This window comes from Pelodiscus sinensis, chromosome 3, assembly GCF_052426305.1.
Source record: "Pelodiscus sinensis isolate ZL-2025 chromosome 3, ASM5242630v1, whole genome shotgun sequence".
Classification (NCBI taxonomy): Eukaryota; Metazoa; Chordata; order Testudines; family Trionychidae; genus Pelodiscus; species Pelodiscus sinensis.
In genome coordinates this window covers 190,439,032-190,453,041 of record NC_143054.1, presented here as the reverse complement: position 1 = coordinate 190,453,041, position 14,010 = coordinate 190,439,032, and the positions used below count along the sequence as shown (strand labels likewise).

The 14,010-nt window shown below is 39.2% G+C and overlaps 1 protein-coding gene across 7 annotated transcripts in view; it reads right to left on the bottom strand.

The window, feature by feature from the left end:
* TASP1 (taspase 1) overlaps positions 1–14,010 on the bottom strand; it is a 156,926-nt gene that overhangs the window by 33,776 nt on the left and 109,140 nt on the right. For 3 of the 7 annotated variants that reach the window (XM_075925644.2, XM_075925645.2, XM_075925650.2), the window contains one exon: positions 4,471–13,881. The exons of the other annotated variants lie outside the window; for them this stretch is intronic. In XM_075925644.2, the coding sequence (XP_075781759.2) occupies positions 13,553–13,881 (329 nt within the window). In that variant the 3' untranslated portion in view covers positions 4,471–13,552. Of the gene's footprint in view, positions 1–4,470; positions 13,882–14,010 lie in introns of those variants that run through there. 7 annotated transcript variants of the gene reach the window in all.

The window sequence follows — 14,010 nt, the reverse complement described above, 5'->3', positions numbered from 1 at the left end:
ATGGCTTTATATAGCAATACATTATCAAACACAAAAGATATGCAACATAGCTGTTCCAGGATTTACATGACAGCAGTCCCAAGCAGGCTCTTGAAGCATGTCTAAATTTATCTTTATTACAATATAGCTTAGAACAGTGTTTCTCAACCTTTTTTTAATAAAGTATCCCCTTTAAAAAAATTAAATTAGAAGTACCCCTAGTACCTACAGTTTTTAGACACACAATTTTTTTTCTGCCATTGCAACACATTTGTTTAAACAATTTAATTGTAGCTGGGCAGGTGATGGAATTTTTGGGTATAAAAAGTAAAAAATAATAAAGTGCTGTAAAACTTACAACAAAAATTCAGTTTTCTCCAAATTTCAGTTGTGTTGAAGTACCCCCCAGACGTCTCTCAAGTACCCCTAAGGGTACTCGTACCACTGGTTGAGAAACACTGGCTTAGAGGTCCCAGACAAAAGCAGGGCCTTACTGTGGTAGATGCTGAACAAATTGATGAAGGGACGATCTGAAAAATTTACAGCATGGTTTTATCCAAGACAGTAAAGAGCAAGACAGACTGAATTTGCTAGATTCCTACTTCACTAGGAACCAAGACATCTGCAGCAGAGGGGAAATGGGGAAGGAACACATATCTTAAAGAACCTCCAGTGAAAGGTAACTTACCTCCTCCTCTTCCTTGAGTGTGAATCTATATTGTATTCTACTGAGAGTGATTAGTAAGACGTAACCACTTAGGAAGAGGATGCGAGGAAGATGATACAACTGTGCAATGAGATCAGCCGCACTGAAACGAGGCATCCCTCAGAAAGTCTTGCACCAATGCGTAACGGGAAGAAAAATGATGTGCCAAACTCCACATGGCTGCCCTACACATGCCCATAAGAAGCATGTTGTGAAGGGTGGTGGTAGTCCATGTTTGCTTTCTTATGGAGTGGGCTCTTACACCAACTGATGGAGACAGCCCTGATAAATCGATAAAAATAATGCAGCTTGAAACTCACTTGGAAATCTTCTGAGTGGAGATGCCTTGCCCCTTAATTCTTTGCTGCATAGCAATAAACAGTCAAGTGTGTTTCCTAAATGGCCTAGATCTCTACTGGTAAAAGCCAAGGTTCTATGGATGTCTACAGATTGAAGTTGCTATTCTTCCGCTGAGATGCATAGCTCTGGAAAAAAGGCAGGTAAGCAGCATTTGGGTTGGCTGAGGTGAAAGCAGGAAACAACTTTTGGCAGAAACTTGGGTTGTAACCATAGTGATAGTCTGTCCTTATGGACGGTGGTAAAAGGGGTTCAGTGACAGAGATCCCCTTGAGACAGTCACCTGATGGGATTAGAAGGTGGGCAAAGAGTAAGAGTTAGAGAGATGTGAAGTACCAACTGTTACAGAGCTAGAGACAGCAGGGGAGGGAGTCCCAGAAAGAGTGGGAAAAGTAGGAATAAGATCCTCCGGAAAAGGGCGCTTTTTCCGGAGGATCGGGGACAGTGTAGACGCTCTTTTCCGGCTTTTCTAAAAGCCGGAAAAAAGCGGCGGACATTTTTATTTAAATGCCGCGGGGGATATTTCAATCCCCCGCGGATTTCCCTATTACGATCGCTGAAATTAACATGCCCCTTCCGGAAAAGGGGCCAGTGTAGACGTAGCCATGGTGACAAAGGAGAACCTTGGCAATAATACCAAATTTCCACTTTTACAGTTAAATTTATTAATCAGATTCTGGGCTGAAGAAAAGGAGAGATGTTGGTTTTTTTACCAGTTACATTAGGACTCTACAAGGACTCGTTGGTCCTTCGGCTATTTCATTTTCATGGCAGTAAGCTACAGAGCTCAGCAAGTAAGTGGCTTGTGCGCTTTCAGACCAAACTGAAGAGTTTGTAAGTACTGGCGGACCCTGGTTCTCCACTAAGTTTTTCCTTTCCATATCAAACATGTGAACGTTTGCTAGTGTTTCAAGGTCACTATTAAAAATAAAAGGAAAAACTATGTAGTCTTTAAAGTGCTACATAGTTTTTCCTTTTGTTTTAGCAAGATCAGACTACCACGGCTACCTCTCTATTACTATTAAAAACAAAGTACTTTTTAGTAGGTTTTTAGAGAATTCCAAATTCTAAAAATCGAAGACTTTCAACCAACTAACGACTTTTATGGAGAAAATGAAGAAAGCACTTCAATTCTCTTTTCTAAAAAAAGAATCACTAGCTACCATGATAAGGTTGGAAAGGACCACATGGCTCATCTAGTCCAATGTTTTGCATCAAGCATCAGAATTTAATAAGGAGTCAATTGAAGTTTCTCTTGGAGCACACACTCAAAATATTTTAGTCGTATTGTTTCTATTAACTTTTTAGCCAGTTTTATTACACAAAGGAGTGTTAACTCCTTAAATATTAAAAATCTCACATATAATTAAAATATGTAGAGTATATGTAGTCAATGTGTAGTATGTTTCTCTTACTCCAGGACTGGCCTTTCCTGAGTAGGGAAGGGGCAGCACTGCCTCTATGGCTGTTATCTCCCCTTCCAGACTCCATGTATAATACAAAAGCTCTTGGAGGTGAAATAGCCCCTTGGTAAAGCTAGGAAGTGACCATGCTGTGTAACTTTGCCTCCAGGCAGTCCTTTGGCAGTCTGACGATGGACCTTTTCTTCATCAATCACCAAGACCTGTGTGGTATTAGGAGACCTCCCATCCTGGGAACTCCAAATAGCATTAAATCCTTCTCCTGAGAGTGAGGTTAGCAAGGTTCTTTTGGTTAGATTTTCCTGCCAGAATTTGCTTGCCTTTTTGAGGTGTACTCCTGAAGTTCTCTTTGGGAAGGTGCAATCTCAGCTACTGAAATGTCATTACAGACATCAAAATACAGCCTGGTTTACTGTATCTTGAATCTGCATAAACACATCTTCATTAGCACAATACATTAGTCAATTACATTTAGCATTCAAGTTTATGTCTTCAGTCTGCCTTGCTAAATATTATTTGCTAATGGTGTTCAGGGCACAATCACAATATTATTACAGAGAAGAGAAATTTCAACAGGATGTCCCACACAGATTTGATTTTAGCGAACACTTATTTGCTGCTTCCTTACAATGTTTACTTTATGGAACTGTTATGTATGGTCTAGTATTCGGCCATATCTACACTAGGAAAATATTCAAAATTACTAAATTTGACCTAACTCCCAATTTAACAAATGTGAAGTGGCATGTCCATGCTATGAGGAAGCCTTGAAAATAGTCCGAGGCAGGCTCTGTTAATATGGACACATTACCTCAGACTTAGAGCCCCAAGAAGCATTGAGGGGTAATTAGTCTGAATTACTCTGGGGAGTAATTATTTCAAAATAGCAGCACCAGAGCGTACACACTACCGTTATTTTGAAATAACTATTTCAGAATTAGCATTACTCCTGATGAAAAGCAGGAGTACAGATTTTGAATTCTGCAGCCCGTTATTTCGTTATGGGCTTGGTAGTGTAGATGCTCCTCTTATAAATTCAACCGGGGAAGGAGGTGGGCAGTACTTAGAAATAAAGTCCTAGTGTAGACCAGGGCCTATAGGACTATTCAAGAATGTTAATGGCATGACAGCTTTTTTGAAAAAGGATATATGCAATATAAGTTACACCACCAAAAAGCAATGCTCAAGTTATGAGCTTGCAAACATCCCTGTATAATTACGGAAATGATGCAGTAAGAAGCATGGAGGGCAAAACTCTTGCTGAAGACCAATCAGACTTAATGGGGATCTGATTGAGCACAGGCCCTGCGTTAGCTCTTGTTAAATACTTCACTGAGAGTGAAAAACGTGTTTGAGCTGTAAACAAAAGTTTAAAATTGGTTTAAGGAATCTGGCATGGATGTTGAAATCCTCCCATAAAAAAGACTAGGAAGGGGGACAATTTGAATCACTGTACTGATGTAGAACTTCATTTTTTTTTAAATGAAGATAATTTCTCATAATCACTCATGGGATGTTTTCCACCATGATTCATTAAATATAAGGTCATGTCAATTTCAACCCCACCTCCCTAAACAAAACAAGAAAATCCAATGAGTGGCGATTTAGACAAAATTGATCAATATTTCTAAACATTATTGTCTTTAGCAGTCCATAGGACTCTGTTAAATAATATAATTACATGTTTAATCAACATTCTAAGTCAGGATTTTAGATTTCAAAACTTGGCCAGCCAGTAGTCAGTTTTCTGTCTATCCATCCAGCAAGATGATGGCTTGTACATGAGTGTGTAAATGTGAAAGCATTAGGGAAAGTAATGTCAATAGAAAATACTTTGCATTTGGAACAGAAGGTGGTAATATTAACATTCTCAGGTCCTGTGGGAGTCTTACCCTTATCAAGTAAGCCATTACCTTGTGCCTGAGGAATGGTGCTCTCAATCATGATCTTCATCCCAGCACTTTAGATGATTAGATATCCTGAGCCCAAATCATAAGGTACCTTGAAGATAAAGACCAAGATCTTGAATGTGATGTGCAACTGCACAGGAAGCCAGCAGAGACCATAGAGGACAGGTTTGCAGCATGCAGCTGTATTATGTATTAGTTGTGGTTTCCAAATAGCTGCTGTTTTCATAACTAGGCTGTTTTGCTGTAGTCGAGAGTAACAATGGAGCGCAATAACTGAAGTCAAGGCATCATCCACCAGAAGAGGGCATGGTCATACAGCCAGCCATAGAAGGTAGAATGTTTTACTTGAAGAAGCTAGGATACAAGAGTTTGGTGTATTTAAAGAATTCAGAAGCATTCAGTCCTCAAAGCGTTTTTCTTCTCCAATAAGTGTAATCTCCAGCTTCCTCGGGTTCAATGTCAGTCAGCTGGTATTCATTCATAAGCTAATCTCAGACTAGCACTGGACAAATCTTGGCTAAAAATACTGTCATAGGCTACATCTACACTGAAGAGTTTTTGCACAAAAATGGCTGATTTGCGCAGAAACTCACGGAGCGTCCATACTACAAGCACAATTTTTTTGTAAGAAAAAGTACAGTAGATTTTCAGAACACAGGGCTTTTTGCGCAAGAGTTATTCCTCTTTCTACGAGAAATAAGCCTTTTTGCACAAGAGCTCTTGCACAAAAAGGTGTGTGTGGACGGACAACGGGTTTCTTGCACAAGAAACCCCTATCGGAAAAAGCACAGGTGCTCTGATGGCCATTCGGTGAATGACCATCAGAGCTTTCTTGCACAAGAGCGTCCATGGCAGTGCAGACGCTCCTCTTCCTCAAAAGCACATGGCAGTATGGATGCGCTCTTGCGCACGACCTTTTGCGGAAAATCTCTTCTGCAAAAAGCTCTTGGGCAAGAAGCCTGCAGTGTAGACATAGCCATAGTGTGAAGATTAGATAGACTTACACATTATCTTCATACTTGGAGTCACAATCTCACACCATTTTTGCCAGTGGTTGAAGGTTAAGTATTAAAGAAGAGCTAAAAGAGAACTGATTCTGTGAGACACTGTGCCTATGTCAGCAAATGCCATCTCATTTGTAGTTCCCCATCAAAACCCTTTAGAGCATCACTTTAGGACCTCAGCAATCAGCCTCAGACAGGACAAAAACATCATGAACAAATGGTGGCTACAAAGAGGTCCAGGAATATAAGAATAGAGGTCTGCCCATCATCCTCTGACATCAAGAGTTTGTTCATCAGTATTGCTAATTCCACTTCCATTCTAGTCCCTGGATAGAATCCAGATTACACAAGGTCTCAGATAATGGATTTTGTTAAAGAACTTGAGCTATAACCCCTCTTCCATTTAGTTATATTCCATTGAATTATGTAATGTTAAAGTTTGTTTACTGTTATAATTAAGTTTATCCAAAGTGATACATAAAGGTTTGCAATGATAATTAACAAAAGCATTCAGTTATTTCATGTGCAAGCAGTACCCTAAACTATATTCATACAGAAACCTAGGGAACAAAGATTTGAAAATATATTTGCCTATTAGAACTGAACAAGCATCAGATTTGGTTTATAGTTTTGAAAAGGTTTTCTTTATAAGAAACTCTAAGCTACAATTCATAATATTTCCATTGTTAATAGTCTGAATCTCTTGCCTGTAAGACGGCACAAACATTTACTCTCAAGTCTGCATTCCACAACCTTGGCCACATTTGAAAGAGATTGATGAGAGACAAAATTAACTGTTTTGTATAAAAGATATTTGTGTTTATAAAACACCATTCTTATTCGTGTACTAATCTACTGTTCTTCTATGTATTAAATTAAATCCATTCCATCTACAAAAGTCCACATTTAACTTCCCCACCTTCTATTCAACCAGCAATTGTATGTAATCCGTAATATTTTGGCTCTAAGCAAAGGAATGAGGGAATCACATCTGCCAATGGTTTGTTCATCACCTGCTGTTTAAACTGCTCCAAGTGTCTAAGCCAGGCATTCCCTAATTGGAAGAATTCCCAAAGTTCTGTGGAGATTTCAAGAGGTCTGTGAACAGGAAGCAAGAATCTAATGGCAAAGGCCAAAATCAGCTATTCATGAGTCCAATACAATTAAGCTATAATTTAACATTTGACTATCCAACTTCAGTTCTGCTTTACCAAACCATGCTTTTTGGCTTGGTCCAGGACTATTTCATTTGAAGTTTAATGGGAACACAAAATATGTGTTTAAGAAAGAGAAGTGAAGTAAACCCAGGCATATTGTCTATAATAGACAACCTAATTATTCCAGTTATTTCACAGTTAAAGGAAAAACTTGTATGGTATATGATACAGCTTTATATCAGTGAAAACCAACATCTGTGAAAGTTCACCAGAAAATAAGAGACTTTGTTTAAGCCTAATATTTAAGTATAAAACATATTTCCCCTTGGGAAATATTTTGCAAGAATTAATTGTGTCATTTTTAGAATTTCAAAGTACTCACAAAACTGCACTGAGATAATCATCCATTGATAGGTTACTGAAAGCAAAAAGATTCAGCTGGATTTTCTATTTTAGTAAAACAAGGCTTAAAGTGCATTACAAAATAAACTCATTTTTTTCTTAATTCTTAACAAAAAAAAAGAGCATTTTGACAGTGAATACTGTTCATTTTATCTGCTTTTTATTTGAGCCTTTCCAAGAAGTTTGGAAATGGGAATGAGTCAGCTCTCAACACCTGTGAATTTGGGCACAAGCATCCTGGGGAAAATTAAGAGACACCAATGCTAAGTGATTAATTTAAGTTCACACAGCACATCTAGGACAAAAAGTCAGAGACAGAACACAGATTTTCTGACTTCCAATAAGATGACTATAATCAGTACTTTTTTTGTAAAAAAAAAAGGGGGGGTGGGACGGGACCAGTACTGCATCTGGAGGTGCAGTACCGTCACAAAAAAAGCACTGACTATAATCAGAAAAATCTTCATCTCCAGCAAGGATGATAGCCTTTAAAACCAAATTTAAGCACAGTCCCAGCTCAAAAATTATTTTCTGTTCCATCTAGTAAGATTAGCAACACTTTTTATTCCACATGGACTTTATTTCTTCTTTGCCCAAACCTGCCTCACTTAATAGCTCCAAGTTTCTCACTTCTGAATGGCCTTTCTGTTCCTCCTGCAGACCAGCTTGTTTATCTACGGCTTCTAGCAAATCTTTTACACAGTAAGATGTTTTTCCAATTAGTCACCAAGAGGAAGAGCTGCTTTTGGAAGAGTCTCCTTAATGTGCAGTTAGTACAGAGGGGCCAGGGTAGGCACTGAAAAACACAGATGCCCTATCACACAACACTTAAGTAAATCTGCCCATCTTTCTCAGGTTTTTGTAATGCACCTGCCAGAGGTATTAAGGACTGATATACCCTATGATAAAACAACATATACATTGCTCTTGTGTTGGTTTTTATCATAGCTTTACTGCAACAAACTAAAAAGACACGTATGAACATTTTCAGGTTATGTCTTCATTTTATCTTTCTATATCCTGGTATTTCTTTTCATAATCTCATTTAGATCAAATTTTTTACTTAAATTAATGACCACAGCCCACACATTTTCCTGACATTTGCTATTTTACTCAGTATTCATTCCTTGAATATCATACTATTCTAACCTATTATTTAATTTCTGTTTTCCTCCACAGCACATTTTCTCTTCACCTCCCAAGGCCCTGTGTACAACACCAAAGTTACAAAGTCCCAAAGGTTATCTTTGCACTTACCACCTGGATTATCAGGGAAACCATGGATGATATTGTCTTCTCATTATCTTGTCCTATCTGGACATTGTACTGACAACACATTCCCCAAGATTTCTACAAACTAAATGTGCTTTGCTGGAGTGCTTGTGCAGGAAAGTCACTCTGAAAAACGCACAAGCACAGTTTTTCAGAGAAAAACATAACATACTTGAGCCCCATTTAAGCCACTGGGACTTAAGTACTTTCCTGACTCTGGAATTCAACAGACATTCTGAGAATTCATCCTTCTAAACCCAGGAGAGAACATACTCAAAGGGACAGTCCTGTTTTCTCCACAATCCAGTTCCCATTCTTTCCTTGGTTCTATTCTTCTCTATTCAGCCTGTCTCTGCACCCTCTCTCTAAATATGTGGTGCCATTACCTGTAAACTGTGGATATAACTGGAAAAGCTTTGCCTGACCTAGCTAGCCAGCACTGAAAACTACCAGCCAGTAGGAATACTGAGGGGGTTAGCAGTTACTAAGGTTTTGAAGGTCTTTACCAAACAATACTTCAGTTTTCACCATTATCTTCTTCAATATTGGCACTGTAGGTGAAATAGAAAAAAGGCTAGGCAGCATTCAATGTAATTATCTCCTTTAACATTGCTGCACAAAATGTCATACGACAGAACATTGAATTTATATACCACATTGCCTGGAATGGCTCATTTACCATGAGTGCCAACCTCAAGGCTGACTGTCAAAAGCAGGACAGCCAGCCCAAAATGGTATATTCTGTAACCGGTATAGTGATCCAGGAGTTCACATTTTTTACTCGTTTGGTGAAATCAGTCTTACCATGGAGTCACAGATAGTTCCTTTATACACTCCAGTCTATCTTGCCATCCACGCAAGCTGGATAATGTGATAAATGGTCACTCAGGATATGTCTACACTGCAGAGGAAGATTGCAGCTGCCGCTATCAATCTTCCAGGGTTCAAATTAGCAGTTGAGTTAAGGCAGCTAATTTGAACTGAGAGGAATGCTCCTGTTGATGCCAGTAACCCTCATTTCACGAGGAGTAAGGGAAGTGGAAAGAAGAGCGTTCTTCCTTTGACTTCCTGCAGTGTAGGCAGCGCCAAAAAACGAGTTAAGCTACTTCGACTTCAGCTACATTATTAACATAGCTGAAATTGAGTATCTTAATCGGACTTTGTCCTGTAGTGTAGACATACCCTTACATTAAAAAAAATAATAAAATATCCAAATTGCACCCAGTTCCAAGAGATCTGTTACACACACAGGTCAATTTCCAGATCTCACACCAAAAGACAATGCTATCAGCCAATTCTATAGTAAACTAACTAAAAGGTTTGCTAGCTAGGAAAAAGTTATTGAATGGTTAAAGCAGGTAAAAAATGTATGCACTGATGAGTAAGAATCTATACATTCAAACAGAGAAGAGATGCCATAATCTGCCAGTTTCCAAAAGCCTCTCAGGGTGATCCAGAAAAGTTCTAAATTTCTTGGCCTTCTCATTCAGTTATTCTGCCCTTTTACAAGCCAAACAGTCCAGAGACAAATTTTCCCTTGTCTCTTTCCTTACAAAGAAGAAGCTGACAGGATGACTAACCATGTGGCCTATTTCTTTGATGGTGGAGACAGAGGAATACATTTAGCGTCTTTGATCTCTCATCAACACAATGTTAACAGGCCTTCAAATGCTCAAGAATTAGTACTTTCCTGTTAAAGCCCTTAATTTGCATTAACAAGGCTTCTTTCTCGTTAGATAGGTTATTTAGTTATGTAAGAAATAAACGTTTTCTATTGCATTGTAACAGGATACAAATAAGTGAAAACTATGTGGTAACATCCCATTAGTTTTCATACAGTTTAAACACTAAATACATTCTTGCACTTTTAAACAATCACAATGAGTTCTACCAATACATGAGTGAATTGGCCTGGTTTCCAGCTACCAGTTTGTCAGCTGGTGCCTGCTTACCAGTATCACACATGTAATGGCCCTTTAACATTTAAAATTAGAACAGTTCACTATAAACGACTGGTTTAAAAGCTTTTTATCACCAAGAAACAGTAAGTTGCAGGGGAACCAATGCATGAGTATTTTTGCTTGAAGTTATTATTAACTCCAATAATCAACCTAAAACATATCTATTTTTCTCCCATTTGCTATCTAACTAGATCCTAAGCTTTTGGTCTGTAAGCAGCTGGTTAGCATAGAGTATTACTGAAGAACTATTCTTGTCAACCGTTTTCTTATGGGTATGCTAACATGAAAAGTGGTTAAAAATACATGAAGTGTATTTATCCAGCCTACTGCTAATCAAAACAAAACGCTGGGTCTAACAAAACTCTTATTTCAATTAGTAATGTATGAATTCAAGAGAGCATATAATGTCTTGAACTGGGATACATTTAATCTTTCCCTTTACTTTTTTCCATTAAGTAAATTAGAACTGCCAAGAACATTTTTTAAGACAAAGATTTGGATCAATCTGTCCAGATTTTCCAAACACCTTGACAATACTGTTCTGAATTAGACAGCAATGTTATAAAATGTGTAAATCCTGCCTACAGTATAGCTGCTTGTCTTAGACAGATTACTGCCTAATCTGCAATACAAATATTGCATTGGGGACATAAAAGATTGCATCTCTCCCATATCACACAAGTGCAGTGGCCAGATGTAGTGCTCAAGACAGAGACCTAGCTTTCCACATGGAAAGGAGCTAATGCCAAGACATTTGCAATGAAGAACCCTAGGTTACAAAACTTTTCCCCCTTTGCCTTCTCAACACACTATAACATCTATCTTTTCTCTCAGTCATAGGAGAATAATATCTGAAGGGATGAATTCTGTCCTGCCCTAAGCTGCTTATTAATGATCTTATTTATTCAGGGAAAATTAAGCAGCATGTCGGTCGTACACACATTTTACAAGAACGAAAACTTAGCGTAAAGACTCTCAGAGCATGGAAGGTGCATCTATCAAATGATTACCTTTACATAGGTACTTTATCTAATATGATTTGTAAACAGTATTCTTTTTGTAACATGAATGCATTACACAATATTTTCTTGATTTTAAAACTGCACCTTGGGATACAGGTATGAAAATACACACACTAAAATATAAATAAGGTTCAAAGTCTTGCTTTGCTTGTGGTAAAGATTCTGACAAATAAATACAGGGAAATTGCCAGCAAGTTATGAATATTTAGTCAAAATTAGGCAGCAACTTTAAGATGACCTAAATATTACAAGCAAAAACCTTATCTACAATTTGAAGTGATTTTGCCATTTTTCTGCTTCTGGAAAACCTCCAGGAAAGACCATGAACATTCTACTCCCACTTTAACCCTGTATAACAACTTGACAAACTCTAAAATTAAATATTACCTCTTCAGAACTTCAAGTTGAATACCCTCCTAACAACTATTATTTCACTTCCAGTGCTTGTCTGTACCCCACCACCTAATTCTCCAACCTTTCTTGACTTTGCCTCACCTTGATTTAGGGAACTGAACCCTTTTTGCACTAAATGACATTAAACAATGTAATATTTTCAATTAGAACTGGCTCAGGTGACATTTAGAATATTTAGGATTTAAAAAAACTGTACAAATGACTATACCTTGATCAACTAGATCTAAACATGATCAGGAGTTTAAGAAATAGAATTGAAGCAGGTAGCTGAATACAGTAGTGCTTCCTTACATGACATGAAGAGTTAGCTTCAACCCTGGAACCAGGATATTACAAAATGTATTAATTTTCTACAGTCTTCTTTTTATCACCTGGAGTTACCACTAAAATAGTTATAGCTAGACCTCAGTGGGTCAGGAGCCAAATTAGCAATCAGCATTACCCAAATGAGCCACAGTACTGTGACTTCATTGATTCATTCACCACACCCACACCCTCTTTCTCCCTCTCTCATATAGCAAAATAAGAGGCCAGGTATTCTATAGCTGGTTAACAACATAATAAAAGCACCCTGACTGGTTAATATTAATACACTATGTGATTTAATTATTACATATTACAAAAAGCTGCAGGAGACACATTAAAGAGGCTCTTGCTGCTCCTGGGCCTCAGTTTGAGTATCACTGCGCTAAAGGCTCACACATTTACATGTTTTTGGTTTTGGGTGAAGGTTTAGCATGGGGTTTTCAGACTGAAATAAAAGTAACTAGCTGCAATGAAGAAGTTCTCCAGTAAGGATGATGTGTAAAAGGGAAGTCAAATCCCTCGGAGCCACTGATTCCCCTATGAGGGGCACGTACAATATACATACATTGCTAATGCTTAGATATATTTGCTATTTGTATAGGAGTAAGACATGACAAAGGTCAAGGCCTGTCACAGGTAATAACTTATAATAAGGAGACGAGGGGAAGTGAAACCAGTCTTCTGTTAAGTAGAGATATGGATATATTCCACATCCTTTAAACTTGTGACCGGCTCAAGCAGGAAAGGAAAAAGGGAAGTATGGCTCGTCCATTGTTCAGCAAAAGTGAATGAATGTAACACAGCTGTAGCGGCAAAGTCAGCAAGTAGGCACTGTATTTAACCTCATTTGGAAAATTAACCTGACCTATAGGAATGCTAAACGTCAAAAATGAAGTAACCTATCATGTTAAGGCACCTAAACCAGGAAGGATGTTAACCCTATAAGAACCCCTGCATATGAGATGTTGGGGGTCGGCTCTGCTTTGAACATTGAGTTCCTTAGCCGTACCTTGGTTGCAACCAATAAACTTGAGTTGGACCCAGCCTGAAAGTGTGACTCTCTTCTTGGGGTAAATCAGACTAGCCTCCAAGGGGACGAAACCTTGCAATTTATGCAACAAGGAGAACACATCACCAAGGAGGAGGGTACTTACACACTTAAGGGACACATGCCCCAAGCTCAGCTGTTAAGGAACTAAAACAGTTCTTATGTTTCCGAATGCTGAAGGATTAACTACAGTGCAGTCTGACATATTACCTATGCCAAAAGTCTCAATGCAATGCACGTTTATCTACAATAGATTAGATCAGGTCTGCACAACTCGGAAAGTGGCGAGGACCATATTACTCCAAAGACAACAGCTGCGGGCCGCAAGGGTAGGTTGGGGGGGGAGGGAGGATACTTTATTAAGAATTTTTCAATTAAATCAGGCCTGCACAACATACGGCTCCCAATACCCTTACCCCCTCCTCTCCCAGCATCACCCTGTCCCCCCTCCCACTGACACCTCCCCTCCTGCCCTTTTCCTCATTGTCTCCACTTGGCCCCCAGCATGTGTCTCTCCTGCTCCCTGCCCCTTGGTGCCTTCCCCTTTCTCCTGACCTGCATCCTTCTCATCAGCACAAGCCCCTTACCCTCTCCTACCTGGCTTCTGCCTTCCAGTTTGCGGGGCTGCTGGAGCCTTTTTGAATCCGGCAGTCGCCGGCCGTGACGTCACGATACCACATTACGCCAGCGTTCTGGCATCTGCCGGCGTCCCGCCCTCTGGCTCGGACCCCACCTCCTTGTGCTGTAGCTGCACGCAGGCAGCCCGGAGGCGAGAATCGCCGCACTTTCCCCTCCCCAGTGGTGCTCCACTCCTCCGCTCGGCCGGCGGATTGGATGGGGCTGCGCCGCCCGTAGCTGTCACAGGCCACAAGTGAGCCCCTGCGGGCCGCATGCGGCCCACGGGCCGTATGTTGTGCAGGGCCTGGATTAGATAGTAAACATTTTAGGTAACATTTGTTTTCGTACTTTAATTTACTTAAGTTTTGTACTTATATTTTTCATCTATACATGAAACAAAATCAAAAATATGTGACACAAAATGACTGAAGAG